The sequence below is a fragment of the Rattus rattus genome, chromosome 8, assembly GCF_011064425.1.
Source record: "Rattus rattus isolate New Zealand chromosome 8, Rrattus_CSIRO_v1, whole genome shotgun sequence".
Lineage (NCBI taxonomy): Eukaryota > Metazoa > Chordata > Mammalia > Rodentia > Muridae > Rattus > Rattus rattus.
This window is the reverse complement of record NC_046161.1, coordinates 60,100,679-60,120,800: the sequence shown is the minus strand read 5'-3', so window position 1 is coordinate 60,120,800 and position 20,122 is coordinate 60,100,679. Positions and strand designations below refer to the sequence as shown.

Sequence of the window (20,122 nt, the reverse complement as noted above, 5' to 3'; positions counted from 1 at the left end):
TTCTTTCTACATGTTCCACACTCCCTACCCTCCTTTCTTAAAACCTACCTTCCCTCCTCCTGTTTCCCTTTCTAGTGTTATGGCCTCTAACCACATTCACTCCCATGTAAGTACATTTGTATAAAAATTAGGGGCCAGGCATGGTGGTACTTAACTTTATTCCAGCATTTTGGAGATAGAGGTAGGTGGATTTGTCAGTTTGAGGCCAGCTTGGACTGCAAAGTGAACTAAATAAATAAAATCCATATTTTTTTTTAAAAAGTAGGATATACATATAAGAGAAAACATGCAGCATTTGTCTTTCTGAACCTTGCCAAACTATGTAGTCCAATATTGCAATATTGGAAATTCTCATAGGCTGGTTAGAGTTTGTCCAAATTTTCTTGCATTCATATATGTGTACTTATGTGTATATTTAACTTTTATTATTGGTGGAAAGGGGTCATACATCAAGTGGGCAACTTGTGAAAGCTGTTTTTCTTCTTCCACTGTGGGTTTGTGGTCTGGAACTTTTAGGTTGTCAGGTCTGGCAGTAAGTGCCTTCACCCGCTGAGCCGTCTGCTGGCCCATTATTTTGTTTGTTAAGACAATGGCATCTCATATAGTCCAAGTGGACTTCAGATTCATTCTGTAGCCTAGAATCGTCTTGCTCTCTTCCTACCTTTACCTCTTAAATACTAGCATTAAAAGTGACTACCACCATGCCTGACTGACTGACTGGTTCTGTGCCATTTTGTCATGTAGAAAATCATAGTGTGTTCAATGCCACAGCACTAGGGTCCCTCATGTGTCCTTTTATAGCCATACCTTCTTCAGTTGCCTCATTTCACACCATCTTCCACAAAAAGTGTGTGTGTGTGTGTGTGTGTGTGTGTGTGTGTTTCTGGTTTTTTGTTTTTGTTTTTGTTTTTTTTTGTTTTGCTTGTTTAGCACTGGAGCTAGAACCCTATGAGATGTTTCTCCTATTTGTCTTGCTCCCCTTCCAAGCTGGAGTGGACAGACTTCCTAAGGGAAAAGCAGGGGAGCTTTATCTGCTATGTAGGAATTAAAATTCAAAGGGGAAAGTAGGGTCTCAGGGGCTGTTGGTGGCAGCAGGATGCCATCCTTGTGAGCTCATGTGTTGCAACTCTGTGCTCCGGCAGGCGCTAGCCAAGAGTGTCAGCATGTGCTATAGCACAGAACTCCCTTGGGTCTCAGAATGCCAGTCAAGACCAGCTAACCCCTCGCAGAGCCAGTAGGAAGCAGGCTACTGACAAGAACAGCAGGCCTTTTGTTTTGTTATTTTTTTGTGTTGTGTTATGTTGTGTTTTGAGACAGGTTCTCTCTGTGTAGCCCTGGCTATCCTGGAACTTGCTTTGTAAACCAAGCTTGCCTCAAACTCACAGAGATCCGCTTGCCTCCCCAGTGCTGAGATTAAAGGCCTTTGCCACCATGTTCAATTTAAAGATTTATTTTTTAGTTATGTGTCTGTGTGTGTGGATGCGTGCACATGAGTGTAGGCGCCTGCAGACACCAGAAGGGGGCTTCTATCCAGTCTCTCGGAGCTGGAGTTACAGGTGCTTGTGAGCTGCCTGATGTGGATGCTGGAAGCCAAACTTGGGTCCTCTGAAAGAGCAGTATGTGCTCTTAGCCATTGAGCCATTTCTCCAGTCCCTAAGTAAATTTCAGCTTAGCTTTTTAAGAGTATCCTGGAATGTTTGGGAGACTGTTTTATTAAAAATGTTAGGTTGGTGTGGTGGCTGGAGTTGTAATCCCAGCACTTAGGAGGTGAAGGAAGGAGGATCAGACGTTCATAGTGTTCTTCAGCTACTCGTGAGTTTAAGATCAGCCTGGCTTATGTATGATTCTGTCCTATAAACTAAATACCAAAGAAACGTCTATTTATTAATGATAATAAAAAGAGAGTGTTTTGTTCCTTGATTTTCTTAAAAGTCAAACAATGAAACTAGGGTTGAGCTCATTCAGAGGCAGAGCTGGGCTGTATCTAACGGTGGGAGGTTGTATGTGTGTGTGTGTGTGTGTGTGTGTGTGTGTGTGTTTGTGTGTGTAAGAAGAGAGGAACAGTGCTGAACATTTAATGAAAAAAATCACAATCAAATCTATTATTTAACTCTTGCTTTCTAAAAGCAACCTCTTCTAATATTTAATGTTTATTATATTTAATCCATCTCTTTGTTTTTGACATGGTCTCTATGTTTCTCAGGTTAGTCTCAAGTGCTTAGGTTCAGTAAGTTAATCTAGTTTGTCCTCTTGAGAAGCTGGGACTTAGATACATGCCACTGTGCTATCTCTTCCTGTATGTTATAAATAATAAATACTGTATTGTACTATTGTCCCTGTACCTTACTGACTCTTCCTAAGATGGTCATGTCACAGGTTTTTGGTTTGGTCAGCAATCATTATGTTGAGTTAATCTTTTTTTGAGCCGTTTGATTCACTTTTGTGTTTCATGTAAGTCCCCCCCCCAGTAAAATTTAATATCAATATCTCCTTTTTTGTTTATTATTTCTCTTTCACTAATATTTTCAGATCTAAGATCTTACCGTGAGGTCATATATTGAATCATAGTCTGTACCTTGGTTAATCCTTTTCTCTCTTTTTCCTTTTCTGTTACCCTTCAAAATATCCTAAGTTGTGATGTTCGATGGCATGATTCCTTTTGCATTGATATATCGCTTTAAATAGGGGCAGGTAGAGGTGCCCGTGGGACAAGTGTGGCAACCTGAGTTCAATTCCTGGAACCCATGTAAAGGTGGAAGGAGAGAATTGACTTCACAATTCTGTTACATAGTGAAGTACTGTAAATGTATTTTGTCTATCTATCTGTCTGTCTATCTTTGTTCATTTGTTCGTAATGCTTTGCTATTTAGTCTTGAACGCAGTTCTGCTTCCTATGTCTCCCAAGCACGTGGATAAAGACAAACACCGCCGTGCCTGCTAAATGCACAAATCTTATATAAAATCTTCTGTTAAGCCACATGACTACAAATCTGTTTCCTATCTAGAACTTTCCCAGTACTCTACAGTGTTTTCTCATTCTTCTACCCGGTCAGTGTTTACCTTCCGACATGACGAATCTGACAAATGGATGCTGAAGTCTGATAGAACTTTTATATTTATTGTGTACTTAAGTATAAGCTCATCTGTCTACTAACTTAAAAACTTTTTCCTTTATAAAAAAGAATTTTAGTTATGTGTTTGCTTGCATGAGTTTATGTGCACCATGTGTGCCGAGGAGCCCATGGAAGCCCTGAAATTGGAGTTACACAGCTAGAGTTGTGAAGCCATTTATGTGGTTGTTGGGAAATAGTCCAGGCCTCTGCAGGAGCAGTAAGCACTCTTAACTGCTGAGCCATCCTTCTGTCCTCTAATTCCATCTTTTCTGTTTCTGTTTCTGTTTCTGTTTTTGTTTTTCTTTTGGAGACAGTGACTTCCTATATAACTTTGGCTGACTTATGTAGACCAGGTTGGTCTAAAACTCAGAGATCACTTGCTTCTGTTCTGCCTCCTGAGGTCTGGGACTACAGGCATGTACCACCCTTTTTTTTTTGTTTGTTTGTTTTTTAAAGTAGATACAGTCAGTCTTCAATTTCTAACTACTTAAGTTAGAATTCTTTTGACTTTATGATCATAAAACAATTATACATATTTAATAGGAGCCAATTCCAGATCCTTTCTTGAAAGTTAGATGGCTATTCTTCAGAGTTTGATTTTTGACATTTATATGTATCTGGACTGTATCAGGAAAGTTCCGGGGTGGGCTGCAGCTCCCAGTAGCCACTTAGTCATAGTGATAGGCAGTCATACTCTGTTGTACACTGAATTTTTTTTTTTTTTTTTTTTTTTTTCCGGAGCTGGGGACCCGAACCCAGGGCCTTGCGCTTCCCTAGGCAAGCGCTCTGCCCTGAGCTAAATCCCCCAACCCCGTACACTGATTTTGAAGCTTCATCTTCAGCCTATAGATGAAGCTTGCTAAATGTATTTTGGGTGTGGGGACATATTCGGCTTGTGATGGCTTTGTTGAGCTATAACATTGTAGGTCAAGGAATAGCTATCTATTCATAGGGGTTTACATGAGTTGGTTATGGTTATAACATCTGGTTTTGGGGTTTTGGACTAGCTCTATTTTGGAAGCAATTGTGAATAGATGAGCCTGAAAGTTAACAAAATACTAAAGAGCAATTAAACATTTTGAGAATCATGGAACCTGCTTTGTTTTATAACCTTCCCCTAGCTGGTCGATGTTGGTTTTGTTTTGTGACAGAGTCTTACCATGTATTCCAGTTGCCCTTGAACTTGCTATGAGGGTCAGGCTGACCTCACATTTGTGTTCCCCTGCTTTCAGCTATCTGAGTGGATTATGTGCATGTGCTATCATGCTGTCCTCCTCCATCCCTCGTGTTAGAGTTGGAAGCCAGGGCCTCACCCATGCCCTGTACAGTGGGACAAGTATTCTCTCACTGTTGAGCTGAGCTCTCCCATACACAACAACAGTAATAATTTTCCGTTTGGGGAAAATAAACTATAAAGGGCTATATAGTACTTTAATTGCACAGGAGTGGAGTGGCGGGTTTTTGTTGTTGTTAATACTTCAGAGAACCTTTGCCTTCTGCTTTTTGGCCTACTTACAGATCTTGATAAGTGTTTCCTATATAGGTCAGATTCATAAAGTGAATCTCAGTAGAGTTGGGGCTGAATTATTTATAGGTTTAATATGCCATTCATCTTATATGAAATACATTTGCTGACACAGAATGATATTGATAAATAACCAAGGATCTATACCTGGGCTCTGTTGAGTAGCTTTGTCCTGGTAGAAATGTCAGTTGCTTATGTGAAATAAAACAGGTCAAGCCTCATAATCTTTGTCTGGGAATAGCAGCCTGAAAGGACCATAAAACTATTCATGAGCTGCAGCTTAGAAAGACTTGGAGACAATGTTACTACAATTTCACTCTGCTGTCCTTATGTGAAACATGGTCAGGTGAGCCCAGTTGATTGGATCTGTCTTTTCAGATCAGTACAGTTAGTCTTTTTTTTTTTTTTTTTTAATATTTCATCCCTTGGTAATATTCAGCAGAGATCTATGTTACTTGAGGATATGACACAGTTCCTTTGTTACAGTAATTAATGTAATAAATTAATGTAATGTAAGGAAGAGACCCAAAGGGAAGTTGATTGTTTTTCTCACAGAGCCCTGGGTGGAAATTGAGTTGGTTAGTGAGTTCTCCTGTAGTGCTGCAGATGGAGAGGAGACTTACTCTTCTGTCTGAGTAAGCTCGGGGTGATCTACATGCTGCACTATCCTTATCAGAGGCTACCTAGGACCATGTGGCTTCAAGGCAGCATCTGAAATTCAGGGAAGATGATACAATGTGATTCCTTTCCAGCAACTTGATTGTATCCTGTTGGTTTATTTTCAGCTGTCTATGCACATACACATATTGAACTTCACACAATTTATATCTGAAGGCTATCACGTTAGATCAATAGTTGGGTGGGTTGGAAGAGAGTCCAGATGTGTTTAAACCATGAGCTTCATACATTGACCCTGAGTGATTTTTGTTTTGTGGTACTGGCAATTGAACCCAGAGCCCTATGTATAACAGGTTAGCACTTCACCACTGAGCTGCCTACCCTGGGACTAAGAGATGTTGAAACAAGATGGACTCTTTCTGTCAGTCTTTATAGTATAAGGTTTTCTGAACCACATCTGAAAGTAGGAATAGCAAGTGGGGGCAGTATTTTATTAGCATATATTAAATAAACAATAGGTTCATTACAATATTTTCATATATGTTTTATTTTATTTACACCCATTTACCTCTTGCCCCTTCCCTCCTGCTGATCCTCTTCCTAGTCCCTGTTTTATTTTGAGGTCTTCTTTTTTTCCTTTTGTGTGAACCAAGGAATTTAATTAGGGTTACTTACAGGAGTGTAGGTTAGAGGTTATATATGAAGGAATACACAACTTACCACTGAAGAAAATGTCCACCTCTACTTTGTGAGGGTGATCTTGAACTTCTAGTCTTCCTACCTCTCCCTCCAAAGTTTTGATTATAACTGTGCGCTCCCACTCCTAGTTCAGAATTGAACCAGGCCTGCTGGGCGAGCATTCCTGGAGGCCTGTGTTGCATCCCCAGCTGGGCGAGCATTCCTGGAGGCCTGTGTTACATCCCCAGATGGGTAGGAATCCTTTAAAAGGAGGCCCTCGACCAGTCTGTAGAAGAAAAGATGACCGCTCTTTCCCTTCATAGGACTCAGATGGTTATCAGTACAATCTGTAAATCGATTTGTTTTAAATCTTCCTTAATTTTTTTTTTTTTTTTTTTTTTTTTTTTTTTACTCTTTTAAATGCTTTAGATGGCCTGTAGCTAGGTGATGCAGCACATTCTTATAATCTCAGTGCACAGGAAGCAGGAGCATCTTGAGTTCAATGCCAGCCTGGACTGAATAGTGAGACCTTGTATTTAAAAACAAACAAAACAAAAAGTGTGGCATAGTGGCACATGCCTTTGATTCCCAGCACTGGGAGGCAGAGGTAAACCTGGTCTGTGTTCGGACAGCCAGGGATACATAGTGAGACACTGCTTATAAATTGAATAAAAAAGAAGAGAGGGAGGGAGAAGGAAGGAAGAAAAAGAAAAAAAGCTACTTAGTTGACTAATGAAGGATAACCATAAAATAGCCCAATATTTCAATCATTGAGAATTTGAGTTGTCTTACATTTTTAGTTTCATGTTCTCAGAACATGATTAGAATTCCTCCATTTCATATACGAGAAAGTAATATTTAATGATGAAGCTTGCTTAATTTTAGTGGAAATTTAAGTTCTGAAATCGTATTTCCTTTTTAAAAATATATTCCTTTTTTTACTTATGTGTACATGTATATGTGGGAGGGCCTGCCAGACCAGAACAAGGTTTTAGATTTTCTGAGCTAGTGTAACAGGTATCTATGAGCTGCCCAGTGTGAGTGCTGGGAATTAAACGCAGGATCTTCTGGTAGAACAATATGTACTTTTATACTGAGCCATCTCTTCAGCCCCTGAAATCACATCTCTTGATTCTAAATTCACTTTTTAAAAAACTATAGAAAAAAAAACAGAAGTGATTATAGTATATGCCTTTAATCCCAGCACTCAGGAGGCAGGGGCAGGTGGATTTGAGTTCAAGCCCATCCTGCTCTACAGAGTGAATACCAGAACAGACATGGCTATATATCTATTAGAAAAAAAGGAAGAATGAATATAGCATTGTTTTTGGAGATGACTACCTGACTGTTGCATGTGAGTGATGTTAGTTTTGTAAGCAGACTATGTGCACTTCAATATAACTGTCAGTTGTCCAGCCCAAAGCCTACAAGAAAATTGATCTAAAGCCCTAAAAAGAGGGGAGGATAACATTGCATGCTTTATTTCTGTTTAGACTGGATTGTCTGTGGTGGTTAGGAATAGAACCCCCTCTTTTTGAAGTCCTTAGGGTGCTTCTCTTTGGGTAGAAAGAGAAGCACTCTGGTTCTGCTTACATGTAAAGATGTCTCAGTAGTCAATTTGCCTTCTCAACAGGGCAGGGAGCCACTTTCAGTCTTGTCCTTGTAGAAGAGACTGATTTATTCCTATAGTAGAGGAATAATATGTATGACCTATGACAAATATCCTCAAAACAGGCAGATGATGACCCATTACATGTGTGCTCTATGATTTTATCACTGGGCAGGTAGGCCAGGAGCTGTATTGGGCTTCCAAGTAGGAAACTGGGTCTGGTGGTAACTGGTTTATGTGGGTATAGAGAGGTATAGGTGATTGTCATGACCTTGGTCCCTTAGCCACAGTCGTGCAGACAGGAGTTTCTTGCTGATATGTGCAGAAACAGCATAGATGGCACAAGTTTTGGTTGAACAAATGACATCAGAATCTGGTGGGTGGTGACCCTAAATAGGGAACTGGAGTACAGTTACACAGGGGGAGAGAAAAGTGAGGAAAATTGTCACAGAAGTTCTTGCACGTGTAAGTGCTCTGAGACAGTGTTGACTGTCCTGATTCTGCACTCTCTCATCTGTGGAGGCAAGAGGTCACTGCTCTTCATTTCCAGCCAGTGTGATAGTTATCCTACCTCCTAAGGTTAAACATCTCTGCAACGACCTGTCAGAGCTGGTTATTAGCTGTATAAAGCCAGGGATGCTGTATGGAACAGATGGGAAATGGTTTGGCTGCTGTGCCCAAGGCTAATTAAAGACTCCTTGGCACTTTTACAGTGTATATTTTGAAATGTACCACCAAAGTTACTATGGAGCCTGCTGAGTTTTGAAAGCTGGGATTCTGAAGTCACCTGGTTGGAGTAATATAATGCTTACATAATCCTTTATTGTCAAAGATAGGAGATGTTCTGAAAGAACACCAGGGCCACTAGAAATCATTCCTTGGCATATGTCCTTTTTAGTTTATGTCCTAGACATTCAGACATTCTAGGTAGTTTTCTAGGAAAGAACATTTTAATAGGTAAAGGTGTTTAATATTTATATTGAATTTTTCTTCAGATTATACAATTTAGCATTTATATTTACAAGAATTATTTACATTTATGGAACTTGTATTCTATGTAATTTTTGACTATATACATACATACATACATACATACATACATACATACATACATACTTAAAGAACTGAAAACAGGGCTGTAGAGAAGGCTCAGTGGTTAAGAGTACTTGCTACATAGACAGTGGCACATGCCTTTAATCCCAACACACACATACACATACACACACACACACACAGAGTTCTTGCAGAGGACCTAGGTTCAATTTCCAACACCCACATGATGCTCACAACCGTCCATAACTTCAGTTTCAGGGAATCTGGTGCCCTCTTCTGGCCTCTGTGGGGGCACTGGATGTGTGTGGCACACATACCTACATGCAGGCAAAACATCCATCCATATATATATATATATATATATATATACACATACATACATATATAAATCTTTTTTAAAAGTGAAAACATTTGACACATTACTAACAATCTCACAGTGAAAAAATTTTTATTTGACCTTTGCTTCTTCTGTTGGTACTGGGATTAAAGCTAGGATCTTGGGCATTTAGCCCAACTGATTTCCTTTTTCAAAAATGTTTTTTGTTACTTTTGAGATAGAATCACACCGGGATGCATAGATTGATTTTGAATTTAACTGAAGTCCAGGGTTGTTAAACTTGTGAGCCTCCTGCCTTATCCTCCCAACTAGCTTTGCCAGCAGACCTACTAGTGTAAGGTTTTTAAAAAGATTCATTTATTTACAGCCAGGCATGATGGCATATGCCTTTAATTCCAGACAGAGGCAGGCAGACCTCTGAATTTGTGGCCAGCCTAGTCTACCAAGCCAGGCTTTGGACAACCAGGACTGTTACACAGAAAAACCCTGTTTGGGGTAGGGGAAAGAGAGACAGCGAGAGATTTTATTTTATTATAGCTTCTAGTATAAGATTCTTTCCTAGCAAATTTCCTTTTAAATTCTGTAGATTTTCTTTTCTCCCTAGATCATTGTTTGGCTTTATAGTGGGTTTTTTTGTTTTGTTTTTTTTTTTTTTAAAGACCATAGTAGCCTGTGCTAGTCCTTTTTTAGGAGTGGGGTTTAAGACTGGGTTTCTCTATGTAGCCCTGGCTATCCTGGAATTTGTTCCATAGACCAGGCTTGCCCTGAGCTCAGACAGAGCTACCTGAGTGCTGGGACTAAAGTGCTGGGACACCTTTAGTTCTCCTGTTTTAAAAACACTGGTCTCACAGAGCCAGGCATGGTGGCACAGGCCTGTAATTCCAAGTGTTTTGGAGACAGATGTAGAAGACTCACTTGAGCTCATTAGTTTAAGATCAGCCTGGGCAATATAAGGAGATCCAGTCTCAAAAAAAGCTCAGCGTGTTGGTACATGTGTGACATCCCTAGGAATGCAGAGGCTTGAGGGTCAGGAGTTTTACATAGTGAGTTTGAAGCAATCTTAGGCTGCTTGAGGATCTGTCTCTAAATAATGAATTTGCTGAACATGTAGTGACCATTTCCAGTCTACATGAAAAATCTTTGTCTACACAAGGTGTTGCTCCTGTATTTTGTCTTTATAGGTTGCTTTTCTCCCCCTTATTCCAATCTCTTCAGTGGTACTAAATATGGCATCTGTTTCCTTTATTACTGTTTTTGATTGCTCATTCCCTTTGCACTCTGAAAAGATAATTTTGCATGATCTTATTGCATAGATTTATTTTTGTGCTTTTTAGATTGCTCTGGTTTTAATTGATACTGATTTATGCTTAATTTCGTCGTCGTTCTTTTTTTGTATATATTTGATGAGCAGCTAGGCAAGCACTCTACCACCCTCCCATAGTAGTATGTGCTTTTGTCCTTTCAGCTAAATCATAGCTTCTCACTTTAGCCTGTTACCTTCCTAATGCTCTCCTTCCTTATTGGCACACTTTATCCTGCTCTCACACGAGTCGGCCAACATAGTGAGGCGAGAGCTCTCAGCAGAATGGTGTGCATGTGCTTTCATTTTCTCTCCTCCTCCAGTCTCTCTTTATTACCACCCTATTTTCTAGAGAAAAGTCTCTTGTATGTAAGGAAAGTTATAGTGGTTTTCCAAGGGTAAAACAACGTGAGGTCCTTGAGTGACTAAATTCTGCACTGATGATAATGCAGCTCTGGAGATGGTAGGTGACGCTTTAGTTACTGTGGAAGAAATGTAAGTCTAGCCACAGCTAAAGAGACCGCAGAGGCGATACGTTATGGTCTGGGGAGGAACTGTGCTGTAATAATCCTCTATGGGAATTCAGTGTAAGCATTCTCGTTCTTAGAAATGCCCTTAGTCCCTTGCAAGAGAATTGCTTTCAGAACCAAGTTCTACTGCCTTAACATTGTGATTAGTTGCTGTATTTTCTGACATTTGTTTGATGCCTACCACATCCTAGAGAATAAGTCTTAAGAATCTTAGGTGAATAAACAAATATCTGTTATACACTACTCTTAGACACCATGTCTTCTTGAGTACTAAAAAATCCAAACAGTTCACTAATAATTTCTTTAGAATTCTTAGGTCACTTTCAAAGTCCTCATCTCTGAGTCTTCAGGATGTATGGTTCCTTTACCTTTCTTTCATGGGGTAATTTTTCTTCTCTTGGTTGTTACATCTTATTCCCCCACTCTTAATTTAGCTCATCCTGGAGGAAGCAAGATTTATGGACTTGATATTTGCTAATAAACAGTAATTAACTGCTGTGAGCATCTCAAGTCTGAAGCTAAACTGCAGATTAAGGTATAAACCTCTTGCTTAAACCTCAGATACTTACATGGCATAGCCCTACTCTTCCAAATGCCTTTCCCCCTCAGCACCCTAGTTTGTAGACATTGTTACAACAGAGTAGGTAGACAGTCACATGCCTTGTCCTGTAGGAGTCACTTACTTGTGAAATAATTACTTTCAGGTTGCTCTTTGACACCACTGGCTTGCTCCTTAAACACAAGCGTGTCACAAAAGTTTGTTTTGTTTTGTAAACAGATGTAGAAAGATGGTGCACAGAGAAGTAAGCAAGAACAAAACTTTTGGCTTTATCATAGAATAACTCCTGGATGGTACACATTAGTTGCTGTTTTTTTCTAGGTGATGTTTCTCTCTCTGTCTCCTAAGCCAGAAGACCTGGACAGACAAATTATCCTTGTAAAGCCTGTCTGTGTTTATGTGCCTGTGGTGTAAAGCCTTGATGTCTTTCTTTTAGTCAGGTCTTTAAATCTTAGCATCACAAAGTAGAAAATCATTCTACTTTTTGGGAGAAGGTCTTTAAGCAGAGTCAAAGAAAACATTTTTCTTCCTAAATATTTAATAGGAAAAGCTATATGAACCCTGCTTGGTGGACATGCGTTCCAGCCAGGAGTTTGGTAAGGACTTTGAAGCTTCTCTGGAATCAAGTGATAGGCTGAGTCCCTCTGAGAGCCACATTTCTGGTTGCAGTCAAACACTGAATCTGCATTTTCCCCAGTTCTTCATTCTTTCCCTTAACCACGATAAGGCTTTTCTTCTTCAGCACTGGAATGACAAGGAATCTGTACACTATTTTTAGTAGGGATTGGCCCTGTTAATAGAGAGCTGTTAAGGCTTTTGCTAGATCATGTTCTGAGTCACTGATAATTCAAGCAGCTCACAGAAAAGGGGGTGTGAGCAGAGTTGTTGCGGCTTCAATCTCTGCTGTGTTGGGGCCTGTACTGAATCAGACAGGTGTGCCAGCTGGCAGTGGTAAGAGAAGTTAAGTCTTTTGGGAAGGGGCAGCTAATTGTAGAAGACTACTAGTTAACACTCACCACAGACAGAGTCTTGAACAACTAGAAATACTGTATTCTTCCCTGAGGAGGTGGAATGGGAATTACCTTCTCTCAGTCCAGAGTGACATGGTTGGAGATATGATTGAACTTGTCTTGCTCACTGAGGCACGAGAGTCACGCAGGAAGGGTCCAGCTTGTATTGGGAGTTTGTTTCCAGCTCTCTCCTTGCCTGTATTGTTTTCTTTAACAGCTTTTTAACATTTTCTTTTTCCAGCAATGATGTTGTCCGCTGGACATTTTCTGACCAAGGAGGCAGGTCTGAGAACGTAGCTGAAGCTGAATAAGAAAGCTGGGGGCAAGGAAGAGCCTTGAATCCTGAGGTGGACGTTGACTCTAAGATGTCCTTGAGCAGTGGAGCCTGCGGAGGGAAAGCAGTGGATGCAAACCCGGTTGAGACATACGACAGTGGGGATGAATGGGACATTGGAGTAGGGAATCTCATCATCGACCTGGACGCCGATCTGGAAAAGGACCAGCAGAAACTGGAAATGTCAGGCTCCAAGGAGGTGGGGATACCAGCTCCCAATGCTGTGGCCACACTACCAGACAACATCAAGTTTGTCACCCCAGTGCCAGGTCCTCAAGGGAAGGAAGGCAAATCAAAATCCAAAAGGAGTAAGAGTGGCAAAGACACTAGCAAGCCCACTCCAGGGACTTCCTTGTTCTCTCCAAGTGAGGGAGCAGCAAACAAGAAAGAGGTGCAGGGTCGCTCAGGAGATGGTACCAGTGCAGGAGGCCTGGTTGCTGCTGTTGCTCCCAAGGGCTCAGAGAAGGCTGCGAAGGCGTCACGCAGTGTGGCTGGCTCCAAGAAGGAAAAGGAGAGCAGCTCATCTAAGGGCAAGAAGGAGAGAAGTGAAGGCGCGGGGACTTGTTCGGAAAAGGATCCTGGGGTGCTCCAGCCAGTTCCCTTGGGAGGACGGGGTAGTCAGTATGATGGAAGTGCAGGGATGGACACAGGAGCCGTGGAGCCGCTCGGGAGTATAGCTATTGAACCTGGGGCAGCGCTCAATCCTTTGGGAGCTAAGCCGGAGCCAGAGGAAGGGGAGAATGAGTGTCGGCCACTAAAGAAAGTCAAGTCTGAAAAGGTAAGAGGTGGCCAGATCTGGCTGCCCACTGCCCATCAGAACTGCCCCGGACCAATTGCCAAATGCTGTGTGCACTCTGTGGGAGGCTCATTAGTCTGTGGGTAATGACCAATTACAAGGTCAGAGCAGCTGGTAATGATAATGTGATTTTGTTCCAAATTAAAGGATTCCCTACAGACTCATTTGCAGCAGGCCCAGACCTCTTGGAATACGATTTCTGTGTGGGGATCAGCTACTTGGTAGAGTGAATTTTCTCACACCTTATTATTGTCACATGTCAGGGCACTTGTTGCTAGATGCTGACATTAAATCTTCATGCGATTTCTTGCTTGACTGAAATTTGATCATCAGAATCATAATGGTTGATAAATGTAATAGACTTTGGTTACATGTTTAAGCTGAGTGCTGTTCTTAGTGGGGTAAATGGTACTGCTGAGTCTATGGCAGGACAAAGTGCTAATTGTCATGGCATATCTGCTAAGCGTTCTATTGGTGGCTACCAAAGACAAAGTGATAAAGGTACCAGTCTAGTAAGCAAGGGACAGGAGGTACTGGCTGTACTCTGCAGCACTGAATCAGGCCTTAGGAGTTACTGTGGTAGCTTTGAAAGTTTGGCCCCTGAAAGTATTGCTCTCTGCCAGTTATCTCCTGCAACCATCGGAAATCAGGAGTCTCTTGGTGGCCAAATAGTGTAATGATGGCTCCCCTCTGCTTGACTTGGAAGCATAGGTGCCTGCAACCCCAGGAGGCATTAGGACTGCTTCCCTCCCTTCAGGAAAGTGACGTTGTCGATGCTTCAGGAAATGAAGCTTGTAGGGCTGTAGTAGAATAGTTTCCAATCTAGGGTCAGCTCAGGCTGCCTCAGACTTGAGCAGCCTACGTTTTCCTACAAAGCAGCTGGTCTGATGATGAGCTGTTCTTTGGCTCTTGATTTTCTGCTTTGCTCTGCTCGCCCTATGCATTCAGCTGATCGCAGCAGATGCAGCATAAATTGATTTCTCTGTAATTACATCAGTTGCAGCAGGGAATACCTATTTCCAAATGTAAGTGTTAATAAATAAAGACTGGATATATATGTATGTATGTATTTGGGTGGTGGTGCTCTCTTATTGCCTGGATTTCAGTAGTAGCTTGTGTTTTCTTTGCTATAGGTATTTTGGTCTTTGCCTCTGGCACATCTGTAGCTTTTAGCAACATCTGGCCATTTTCCGTAGAAGGGCTGTGATTTTTCTTCCAGTTACATAACACAATGGTTGATTCCCTTTTGCCAGTGGCAGCTGCCAGAGAGGCTGCCTGTGTTTGGGTGGCAGATGCTATAGTCCACCTCGGTAGAGTCAAGTTCCAGCTGGTAATTGGCATGGTTCATCCTGTGCTGGCTGTGATTTGCCATTTTCTCTGGGGTGCAGATGGATAATGCTGTTTTAAAGAGGCTGGGGAGGACCAGGAGTTCCTGCTACTGTTCCAGGCTCATTAGATTGTTCCCTACATCTGGCTTCAGGGGGTCCCTGCCATATATCCATGTTCGCAATCTTCATTTTCTCATCCTTTAGAGTGCTTGTGCTGGACTCTTCTGAACTCAGTTGTCATCTGTGGGTGGCTGGGTTGAGGCTGCGTAGCTTTGTACTGGATTGAAGTCTCGGTGCTCGTGACTTCCTCTAGGAAGAAATGGAATCTGTTTTCTCTTATGTAGGTGCATAGACTATTTGGGTGACGTGAAAGACACTGTACTTTTAGCTATTACATCTTGGTGCTAAGGAGTTTTGCCCCTTAATGTAACTTTGACGTAAGCTTGGCCTCCCTGGCAGACTAAGAATGGAGCAGTCAATGAAAGATAAAAGGGGAGGGAAAAAGGTGTTTCATATTTTGGGAAAAAATAATTTCTGGGAAGTATTGCAAATCATACAATTTGTTGTGCAGTTCAATATTACCATAAGCACAATTTTATGTATTTATTTATTGTTAGTGATTTTTTTTTCCAATACAGACCCAGTTATGTAACCCTGGCTTGCCTAGAACTTACTATATAGACCAAGTTATTCTTTTTTGTTTGGTTGGTTAGTTTAGTTTAATTTTTTTTTTTTTTTTTGTTTTTTTCAAGACAGGGTTTCTCTGTGTTGCCTTGACTGTACTGGAACTCTCTTTGTAAACCAGGTTGGCCTCAAACTCAGATCTGCCTACCTCTGCCTCCTGAAGGAGTGCACCTACGTGCTTGGCTAGACCAGGCTATTCTTGAACTTGAGGTAGTACTCCTACCTCTGCCTCTGCCTCTGTATTGCTGGGATGACTAGCACAGCACCTACCTGGCTAAGTCTGCTTTTTAAACATTCCTTAACTTGTACTCTAGAACCCCAGTTGGATACAGTTGCTCAAAGGTACTTTACCATATTGTCTTTGGTTAATAAAATATTTAAGTAAATGTTTTGAAGTTGCTAGGAGATAGCACACTTTGCAAGGAAAAAGCATGTCTGGAATGGAAGAGGAGACAGGCAAAGTGAAAGAAAGGAAGGGGTCAGAGTGCAGCCCATCCAAAGGGTGGCTGGCAGGAAGCACAGGGGCTTGATCTTGATGGCAGAGCAGAGAGGTAGGGAGGCATGGATAAGAAAGAAAAGGTTAGGAGTTTTTCAGGGAGCATCAGCTTTTCAGAACTTGGAACCTAGGGTGCTGCTCACCATAGGGTGCTGCTCAGGGAGTGTTGCTTAGGCTTGTAGTTTGGTTTGCAAAGCAGAGGCTTTGAAACCTCTTCAAGATTTTTTCCCCTGAAATATGGGCTTGCCTCTGATATAACTGGCTTGGAATGTTACTTTTTGTAGGGACAATCAACAGAATCAACAGAACCCAAATAGCAAAACGTGTGATGTAATAGAGCTGGGAACTATCGTGAAGAGGGGAAACTCATATTCCCTGCTGCCTTTTCTTCAAGATTTATTTATTTTTAGTTTATGTATATGGGTGTTTTACCTGAATGTATGTCTACATACATGTATACATGTATTCAGGGGCCGGAAGAGGCATTGGGTTCTCTGAAACTGAGGTATAGAAAGTTCTTAGCTGCCGTGTGAGTGCTGGGAACTGAAATTGGGTTCTCAACAACAGTAGCCAGTGCTCTAACCACTGAGCCATTTCTCCAGTCCCCACCACCCACTTTTCCAAATAGGAGAGGAGTCTGTGATACTGGTTAAAATTGTCCCATGTTGAGCATTATTAGCTAACAGGGGCTGAATTTCAAATTCCCTACCTCAGGGCTCTCTCTATCAAAGTTAAGTGTCTGGCACTGCTCTGTGACTGAGGAATTTTCTGCCAGCTGAGGATGTGTATTTCCCTTCATGAAATCAATGTTTGCTCCAACACACCTTCCTGGCAGAGTTTACTGGAGAGACTGAAGTGGCTCTTTGGAGCCATTGCTGCCCTGAATTGAATACCCCTGAGGAGATAGGAGAGGTAATGTCAAGGAATAAGCACACGGAACTTCTGCCTTCTGCCTGCTTCCTTGCTTTTGACTTGATTGATAAATCGTTAGGTTGAAGATGAGCAGGAGATGGAAGGAGGGTAGGACTCCTGTCTCGTGTCCTGATTTTACTGCTTTTGTTGCCCCTCTGACAGGCAAGAAAAATGGAATTCACAAACAAGACAGTGTGATCTGTTAGTGCTGTCAGGGTGTATGTCTGTCCAGAAGTTCCAGATGAGGCATTGATCAAAAATACTTTTTTTTTTTAAGTCATAGTACCTAGTCAGCTCTAGTGGTTAGGGTCTAGACTTCAGCAGTCCCAAGCAAGCTTCCTTTCCTTGGCAGTTGCTTTTGCTTTTACAAGGTAGGAGCCTTCCCTTCTGCTGTGGCAGTGCTTGGGTGCCAGCTGATGTTGCTTTCAGATTCCTTATTTGCCATTTTCCCATTAGCTTAGAATACAAAGAAAACAGTTGAGGGTGCTTTTGGCCTTTTTGCCTTCAGATTATAGGTTCTGTGTCATATGTGTTATAAGAGCATCTTCCTTTGCCCTTGGGCTCCCATTCTAGCTTATGCCTTCCATGTCATTTCTCTTGTGTTGCCATTCTTCATTGGCCAGTCTGGTCAGGCCTGGTACTCTGTGATCTCAGGCTCTCCCGATGCCTTCCTCCTGACGTGCTGTTCTTTTCTCAGTTATGGACAGTATAGCCAAACGTCCCCAGACATTTTCCTTCACCAAAAAAATAGAAAGCTGAATCATACCCATAAGAATGCATTGTCTTAACTACAAGCATGATTTAGTTTTATTCATTAGCGCTTATTCTCATTATGGGTGTTGTAATTCAAGGAGAGTCTAGAGCAAGATTATCTTGTCCAATTTCTCCAACAGGAAGCTTCCTCCTGACTCTGGAGATCTTGTGACTTCTCAGGCTTTCTCAGATTGTGACAAAGCTAGGTTTCTTGATTTTGTTGTTGTTTGGGAGATTTTGTCTGATTCTGTTTTTGAATCTGGGTCTTTGTGTCGTAGTGAGCCTTCAATTCACTTTCTATTCTAGACTGGTTTCAAATTTACAGCAGTCCTTCGTCCTTGGTCTCCTGAGTTCTGGGATCATAGGTATCAGCTATTATGATCAGCCACACCTGGTTAAAGCTAGGGTTTTTTTAAACACCATGATTTTTCTGTGCATGTGTGTGTGCTTGTGTATGTGTGCAGGGTGTAGAGTGTGCACCCATACAGACACATGAAGGTCAGGTGTCCTGCTCTAGTACTCAGTAGTATTCTCTTGAGGCAGGGGTTGACAGTCAGGAAGTCTGCCAGTTCTTCCCAGTTCTGAGGTTTCAGGCATATACTTAGTCATGCTTAGTTCTCCATGCTAAACTGGTTCCTGTGCTTCTACAGCCAATGCTTTATCTACTGAGCCGTCTTTCCAGCCTCTTGAACACCAAATTATATAGTATGCATTACTCTAGGTTTCTTAATGAATCTGTAATTGTCACAGTAGTTCTCCATTGAACTATATAGGTCCAAGGATCAAACTGAGGTCAGCAGGCTTTGCTTTGCTTGATGAACTACCACTGACCCACAGATACCGTTGTGTGTTTCCTATATTAAATGGCTGGATCTTAGATTGTAGATAAGGAAGAGATGGTCTTTTCTCTCTTAGAGCTAACAATTTACCAACCAAAGTAGAGCTCCTAAAAGTACATAGAACCCAGGTAAGGATGTCTTTCAAAGTGGGGGTTGTTAGACTTGCAAAATGGCCTTGCAGTTGAAGTTCTGCTCAGGAAAGCCTCACACACATACCCCACACCCAACCCCCAACCCAGAACCCTACAGTGGAAGAAGACAGCTGGCTCCAGAAAATTGTTCTGTGACCTCTGCTTGTGCTGTGATGCCGTCGTTGATACATAGCACGTGTACACAGGGTTTTGGTTTGGTTTGGTTTTTTAAGTATAGATTGTTGATCCTACACCACATCTACTGCATACGTTTTTAGTATAAGGGCCCAGAAATCTTCACTTTGAAGTAAAGAGATTTTGTGAACCTTGTACATTTTCTCTGTGGGGTGCATATTGGAAACCATTTCTGATTTTAAGACCAGCTTTAATATAAATTTCACATCAAGTCTTATGTATGATTTTGTGATTAAGAGTGTACTCTGGGAGGTGTAAAAGTGGCTTAGCAGGTTAAGGTCCCTGCCAATTCTAATGACCATTGTTTGGTTCCCAGAACCCGTATGTCAAAAGAAAATGGACTCCCTGAAATTATCCTCTGATCTAACACCTAAACCATAGCAAATACATGTGTGCACACATACAAACACAGATGTACACACACTCACTCCCTACCCCCCCTTTCTGATTTTTCTTTTTTTAAAGAATGTGATCAGTAGCCTGACTGTCGGGAGTTTCGCAGCTCTGTGCTAAACTGAGTGATCTTGAGCTGGTTACTTAACTGCTCTGCACTAGCTGTGTCATGGAAAATAAGAGTATGCACATTGGTTATTGCAATATTAAGTTAGTTGTTGGGCATCATGGCACACACCTTTAATTCCAGTACGTGGGAGGCAGAAGCAGGCAGGTCTCTTGGGTTCGAGGCCAGCCTGTTGTACATGGGAAGTTAGGACATCTAGGGCTACATAGAGTTTGTTTACAAAACAAAAAGTTACATTAGTTAACTCAGAGAAAGCTGTAGTACATAGGAAGCATTCAGTAACAATTAGAAAAAGAATAATTTTAGTTGGAATATGTATGGGTCTGTCCTGGCAATAATGGTCTGAACTATAGCAACAGTCCGTTGCACAAGAAGCCCGACAGTGGCAGATGAACATGTTGGCTAGGACTTTCATCACTGTGCCCAGGAGAAGTTCCAAACCTGGTTTGGGAAATTTGCATGCTGGTACCATGTTCTAAAGCCTCAAAAGACCGAAAACAGGATTCAGGGGTATTGAAGCAGCTTCGTTGTACTTGAGATTTCATATGAATTGGCTGCATCCCTGGGGTGGTGTTGAGTGTGTTGGATGGATATTGCTGTGGGTCTGCCAGTATATACAGTCTCGTGGAAAAGTAGTGCTTTTCTTGCTACATAAGCATGCAAAGAAAAAAAAAATAAAATCTAGGTCCTAGTCCTTAATTTTCCTCCCCCGATGTGACCATGTATTTTGCCATTTGGGTACAAGAGCTTTTACCAGCAGGGCTTACCTAGGGAGGCAGCAGGCGTGTGCTTTCAGGCTGGA

The 20,122-nt window shown here is 41.6% G+C and overlaps 1 protein-coding gene across 2 annotated transcripts in view; it reads left to right on the top strand.

Annotated features, from left to right (window-relative positions):
• The window catches only part of Znf609 (zinc finger protein 609), a 133,651-nt gene that overhangs the window by 17,191 nt on the left and 96,338 nt on the right, over positions 1-20,122 (top strand). Inside the window, exon 2 of one of the 2 annotated variants that reach the window (XM_032910414.1) lies at positions 12,574-13,444. In XM_032910414.1, the coding sequence (XP_032766305.1) occupies positions 12,698-13,444 (747 nt within the window). In that variant the 5' untranslated portion in view covers positions 12,574-12,697. Of the gene's footprint in view, positions 1-9,757; positions 13,445-20,122 lie in introns of those variants that run through there. The other variant, XM_032910415.1, reaches the window with a different exon arrangement.